Source organism: Stegostoma tigrinum, chromosome 15 (assembly GCF_030684315.1).
Source record: "Stegostoma tigrinum isolate sSteTig4 chromosome 15, sSteTig4.hap1, whole genome shotgun sequence".
Lineage (NCBI taxonomy): Eukaryota > Metazoa > Chordata > Chondrichthyes > Orectolobiformes > Stegostomatidae > Stegostoma > Stegostoma tigrinum.
The window spans coordinates 1234140-1240845 of NC_081368.1; the positions used below are offsets into that span (position 1 = coordinate 1234140).

Sequence of the window (6706 nt, forward strand, 5' to 3'; positions counted from 1 at the left end):
TTCCTCTGATGCTGCCCGTCCTGCTGTGTTCCTCCAGCTCCCACACTGTGTTATTCCTGTCCCTCTGATGCTGCCCATCCTGCTGTGTTCCTCCAGCCCCACACTGTGTTATTCCTGTCCCTCTGATGCTGTCCATCCTGCTGTGTTCCTCCAGCCCCACACTGTGTTATTCCTGTTCCTCTGATGCTGCCCGGCCTGCTGTGTTCCTCCAGCTCCCACACTGTGTTATTCCTGTTCCTCTGATACTGCCCGTCCTGCTATGTTCCTCCAGCTCCCACACTGTGTTATTCCTGTTCCTCTGAAACAGCCCGTCCTGCTGTGTTCCTCCAGCTCCACACTGTGTTATTCCTGTTCCTCTGAAGCTGCCCGTCCTGCTGTGTTCCTCCAGCTCCCACACTGTGTTATTCCTGCTCCTCTGATGCTGCCCGTCCTGCTGTGTTCCTCCAGCCCCACACTGTGTTATTCCTGTCCCTGTGAAGCTGCCCATCCTGCTGTGTTCCTCCAGCTCTCACGCTGTTTTCATGTCTGACTCCAGTATCTCGCAGTTTCATTAATGTTTGTTTCTGTAATGGGTCGGGGTTTAACTGCTCATTTCACTCTGAAACCTTTGATGTCAGGTGTATGTGAGTTTTATTTCTCGTTGGCGGTGTGTTTTGGGGGGGTGGTGCATGGGGTCCATCATTGTGGTGTTAACGTCACTGACAAAACGTTTTCTGAAATCCCTGCAGATCCTGATTACAGCAACGACTACGCCTGGCCCTTTGACGTGGAAAAGTGGATGACCAGCCGGGACATTGAGAGGAACCACAAGTTACCATCATGCACACTGCCTCATGGGCAGCCAGCTAATGCTCTGTACATGAACCCACAGTACACCCACACCAACAACCCCTCTAATTGGTGCTAGAGTCAACCACACATTCACAACAGCAACCTTCAAACTCCTGTCTATAAGGCCCTGCCGTCAGAATCTCTCCTCCATAGTTTCAGCTTTGTTGGCCATGATTCCTCGCCTGGTTTGGGACACAGTCTGATGAGCAACATTTTCCTTTCAATGTCAGAACCAAGAGCTGGCCAGCTCATTTCTCCGTGAGCTCGGGTTGAGCTGCTGAGGACATGGTGTAAGTTGGAAATCCGTGAGAGGGTGTCACAGATTGCCAACTTTAACACAGAAGCCAGCTTGCCTCTCAATGGTTTCAGAGATAATAGGAACTACAGATGCTGGAGAATCCGAGATAACAAAGTGTGGAGCTGGATGAACACAACAGGCCAAGCAGCATCTCAGGAGCACAAAAGCTGACGTTTCGGGCCTAGACCCTTCATCAGAAAAGGCTTTTCATTCAGCTCCACACCTAGTTATCTTGCCTCTCAATGGTTACAGCTTTATCAGAGAGAACTCCACCCAGTGTGTCCCATGGAAGAGTCCAATGGGCTTGCAGAAGGTGTTGGTTTGAGGCTGGAGAGGGGGCAGGGTCCTTAACAGGGCCCTGAAAAATGCTTCACGCAATCTTTGTTTTCCCCCTGATCCCAGCCACTCACTCCTTTTACAGCACCTTCCCACCAGAGCCTCCTACTCCAGGAATGTGTCATCAGCAAACACTGCCCACCCCCTTCCCCAAACTGTGTCCCCAAAGCCCTTCCCCTGAATGGCCTGTGACCACCCCGACACCCTCCAGCCTCAGGATCAGTTCCCCAACCCCCCCACACCATCCTTGGTTTTTACCAGAGGATCACACTTCTTCACTTTGGGCCCATCGGAAAGTTTGGGTGACTTCTGCACCAGATAATTAATCTCACTTCCCTCCTTCACAGGTTACTCACTAATTAGAATCTGATTTCAAGCTTTCTGATCCAGTCCATGTTTTAATCTCTCTAGAATCAGAGACTGTAAGAATCAGGGTTCGGAAATTACCAAGTCAGGGTTAACCAAGAATCTAATAAATGCTGATTAATGATAAAATATTTACGTCAACATATGAAACGGTTGATTGATGTTTTGTTGTGTACTCACTATTTGTCAATGATGTTACTTATCGTGTATTTCCAAAATCTGATGTAAACATAGAGAAGAGAATCATTAGAGTTATGGATGTGGACATCGCTCTCATAAAAAAAAATTACTTGCATTACAGAGTCAGTAGTTGACATCTTTACTATAATAAGGCAATAGGACCATAAGAAATAGGTACAGAATAAGAAATTCAGCCCCTAAGGCTTGCTGTGATGTTCACAATAGGGTTATGGCTGATCCAACATTTCTCTCATCCAATTCACTGTCTTTCCCCGACTGATCAAGAATCTATCTCAGCCTTAAATATACACAAGGACTATGCCCCCATGGATCTCTGTGGTGAGGAGTTCCAAAAACTCACTACCCTCTGAGAGAAGAGATTCCTCCTCATCTCACTCATAAATTGGCGCCCCTTTATTCTGTGGCTGTGCCCTCTGGTCCTAGCCTTTCCAATGAGGGAAACATCCTATCAGCATTTACTCTGTCAAACCCCTTAAGAATCCCAATGTGATCACCGCTCCTTCTTCTAAACCCCAGTGAATAGAGTCCCCACTGTTTAGCCTTTGCTCATAAGACAATCCCTCCCTATCTGGGATCATCCCAGTGAACTGTCTCTGAATTGCTGCCATTGAAATATCTTTCCTTAAAAGAGGGACAAGAACTGATCACAGTATCCCAGAGATAGTCGGAACTGCAGATGCTGGAGAATCTGAGATAACAAGGCATAGAGCTGGGTGAACACAGCAGGCCAAGCAGCATCAGAGGAGCAGGAAGGCTGATGTTTCGGGCCTCAACCCTTCTTGAGAAATGGGGGAGGGGAAGAGGGTTCTGAAATAAATAGGGAGAGCGAGGGAGGCGGATAGAAGATGGATAGAGGAGAAGATAGGTGGAGAGGGGACGGACAAGTTAATCCCTTCCTCCCACCTCAAGCCCCACCTCCATTTCCTACCTACTAACCTCATCCTGCCCCCTTTACCTGTCCGTCCTCCCCGGACTGACCTATCCCCTCCCCACCTCCCCACGTACATTCACCTTTACTGGCTCCATCCCCGCCCCTTTAACTTGTCTGTCTCCTCTGCACCTACCTTCTCCTCTATCCATCTTCAGTCCGCCTCCCTCTCTCTCCCCATTTATTTCAGAACCCTCTTCCCCTCCCCCATTTCTGAAGAAGGGTCCAGGCCTGAAACGCCAGCTTTCCTGCTCCTCTGATGCTGCTTGGCTTGCTGTGTTCGTCCAGCTGGACACCACAGTATCCCAGATATGGTTTCCCCAGCACCTTGTACAGTTTCAGTAAGAATTCCTTATTCTCATGCTCCAATCCCTTTGAAAGAAAGGCCAACATTCCCTGTGCCTTCCTGATTCCCTGCGGTACCTGTGTGCTAGCTCGCTGTGTTTTGTGTACAGGTTTCCCCAATTCCCTCTACGTTGCAGCTTAGCTCCATTTAAGTGACATTCTGTTCTTTTTTTCTCCCTTCCAAAGTGAACAACTTTCGGTATTATTAAAGTTGTTGAAACTATTGAATTGTTAGAGGGAAGGATTTGTGTATTCTGTGCAAATTGCCCCAGTGCCACCACCAGAACTCAGTACATCCCACGGCTGGTGCATAGGCAAGTGGGGGTGGCCAAGGTTACAGAAAATGCCAGGCCTGTGTTCTGACCCCATTCCCTCAGCATCCCTTATCACCAAAGATATACTGACCCTCGCCTTCCATAGCTTCCCATTGATGCCCAGTACCCCTGGATCCTAAGGAGGGATGCTAGGATTTCCCAGGAAGTACTTGCTGATTGCACACCTCAGTGCCCTGCCTGCCATCTGACAGTTCAGTGGTGACCTCATTGTAAACTCCTCAATCGGGGGAAATGTCTCGACCCGGCTGGGTCCCTCAGCAACATAAGCAGCTGGCTGCGAAGACTGCTGCAGTTTAGCAGCACTTAGGCTATGAGCTGGGCTCTCCTCTGTCTGCCCCTAGTCACAATGAGTTCATGTGAGTGCAGAGGGACGGTGAATACCAGAGTTACATTAACATCGCTTTAGATGGTCATTCACCTGTACTCTGGCAGTTTCCCCGTTTGTTTCAGACTTTTCTTTTCCAAAAGCCCATGGTGTTACAGATGTGACACATTAAGCTGCCGAGGGCCTGGAGGAGAGGATCCCAGCTCCTCCTGAAGGTAACGCTGAGCGAAACTGGCAGCTGATAAAACTGCACTTTTTGAATTCCAGTTTGCCGTTTGCTGTGGGAGACACTCGCTGTTATTTAACCCACAACCTGTAGGGGTTGTTGTTAACTGTCTTTCTCCCATCCATCACTGTACACATTCACAAACTTCAAACCTCCAGAAATATCTGAAAACAAGGCCCAATTCAGTTTGCGCCCCCACCCCACCCCCCCAACCAACGCTCTCCCAACAATCATTCAGCAAGGCTGGAGTTATAGACCAATGCACTGTTCCCTCTCTGTCCCTGATGGTAGGCCCAGGCATGAGCCAGGTAACACACCCTGGGGTAACTGATCGGCTTGCCCACCATTGTTAGTTTTCTCAGCCCCCGTTACTGACTTATATCGTTGAGAGGGAGGAGGCAGCCTGCTGGTATTATCACTGGAAACTGGGCACCCAGGTTCAAACCTGGTTCAAACACTGGCTCTTTATCCAATTACCTCTCATTTCTGACCTTCTCTCAGTCGGTAACAAAATCACCTTGGGACCTTTAACGATTTTACTGCCTGGAAACCAGTTGTAGGAAGAGGCCCTGGTTTATGTGATAACTCATTCCTGGACAGTGCCCTATTTACCTGAGCGTGAATTCACTGGCACCATCAGCTCAGCACAGTGTATACATACGAAAAGGAGTTTGATATAGTCTATCTCTGACTCCTCCCTTCCCTTCTTTGACATTTCTGTTTCCATTCCTGGGGATAGGCTGGCCACTAATATCCATTACAAACCCACCGACTTCTACAGCGACCTGGACCATACACCCTCACACCCCACTTCCCGTAAAGACTCCATCCCATTCTAAATAAAAACGAAAGAACTGTAGATGCTGTAAATCAGGAACAAAAATGAAGTTGCTGGAAAAGCTCAGCATATCTGGTAGCATCTATGGAGAAATCCGACTATTCACCAGACACAAAACATTAACTTCAGTTTTATCTTCATAGATACTGCCAGACCTGCTGAGCTTTTCCAGCAACTTCTGTTTTTACTCCATCCCATTCTCTCAGTTCCTCCGTCTCTGTTGTATATATTCCAATGAGACCAACTTTGACAAGGGGGCATCCGATATGTCCACCTTCTTCCTCAACCAAGGATTCCCCAGCTCCGTTGTTGACAGGGTCCTCAACCAGGTCCAACCCATCCCCCGCACTTCCGCTCTCACCCCTTCTCTTCCCTCCCACAACAGCGATAGGGTTCCCCTTATCCTCACCTACCATCCCACCAGCATCCACATCCAGAAAATCATCAGATGCCATTTCCACCACCTCCAGCCAGATACCACCACCAGACACATATTCCCCTCCCCTCCATCGTCCGCCTTCCGCAGGGACCGTGCCCTCCAGGACACCCTGGACCACACTCCCTTCATCCCCAACACCTCCCCACAGCCCTACGGTACCTTCCCCTGTAACCGGCGAAGGTGCAACACCTGCCCATTTACCTCCTCAGTATCCAAGGGCCCAAACATACCTCCCTTCCCACAATCAAGTCGACTGCATTCACTGCTCACAATGTGGTCTCTACATTGAGTAAAACGAAGCACAGTCTTGGCGACCGTTTCGCAGAACATCTACATTCTGCTTGTAAAAAAGACCCTGAACTACCCGTTGCCTGCCACTTCAATGCACCACCCTGTTCCTGGTCAACATCTCTGTCTCAGGCTTACTGCAGTGTTCCTTGGGGTAAAACCAGGAACAGGCTTGTCAGCCAATAGCACAACAAATGGTGGAGCAGGCTTAAAGGGGCCGAATGGCCCATTCCTGTTCCTATTTTCCATGATTCTGTCCTGGATCCTGGCTCAGCAGCCCATTCAGAAAAGACTTGGGATGGTACGTGGGCAACTTCCTGCTTGATTCTGTTTCTGAGTCAGATGGTGAGTCTTGGGTCTTGCCTTCATCAGCCATGGGCCCCACTGAGCTGTTGTTGCTGTTCTCACCAGCAATGACAGTGCCAGGGTGAGGAGGTAGGGAGATGGGGGAAAGATTGTTTGGTGTGTAAAGGTGCGCTCAGAATGAATGGGCTGGACACTCTCTGTATCTCAGTGTAAGATCCCAAGAGGAAGGAGGATTGGACTGTGACAGAGGGGGAAGAATCTGCAGAATCGGCAGCTACCTAAATGCTCGAACATAGGCACGTACTGTGGATATCAATGTAAATATTAACTGAATCTGAGAAACCACAGAACATGCTGAACCTGCCCAGTAACATTCCAGTCCGGTGGTGTGCCTGAAGTTGATTGGCTGGTGGCCAGTTGAAACCACTGATACTGGTTTAACAAACTTCCTGCTTTACCGCAGTGAGAGCAAGTTCGAGACCCGCAGTCTACAACATGGAAAGAGGATTAATCCAGCAACTGCCCACCTCTAACAAGGGCCTGAGCAAAAAACATTCCAAAAGGACATCCACTTTCCTGTGAGCAAGACACATTTTGAAGGTTATAAAACAAATAAAAACACAAACCTCAAATATGACAGCACG

At 48.9% G+C, this 6706-nt stretch overlaps 1 protein-coding gene across 5 annotated transcripts in view; it reads left to right on the forward strand.

Annotated features, from left to right (window-relative positions):
• adgrg4a (adhesion G protein-coupled receptor G4a) overlaps window positions 1-2098 on the forward strand; it is an 88059-nt gene extending 85961 nt beyond the window's left edge. For all 5 annotated transcript variants that reach the window (XM_059651266.1, XM_059651267.1, XM_059651268.1 and 2 more), the window contains one exon: window positions 729-2098. In XM_059651266.1, coding sequence (XP_059507249.1) covers window positions 729-907 — 179 coding nt within the window. In that variant the 3' untranslated portion in view covers window positions 908-2098. The remainder of the gene's footprint in view (window positions 1-728) is intronic.
• The last annotated feature ends 4608 nt before the right edge of the window (window positions 2099-6706 follow it).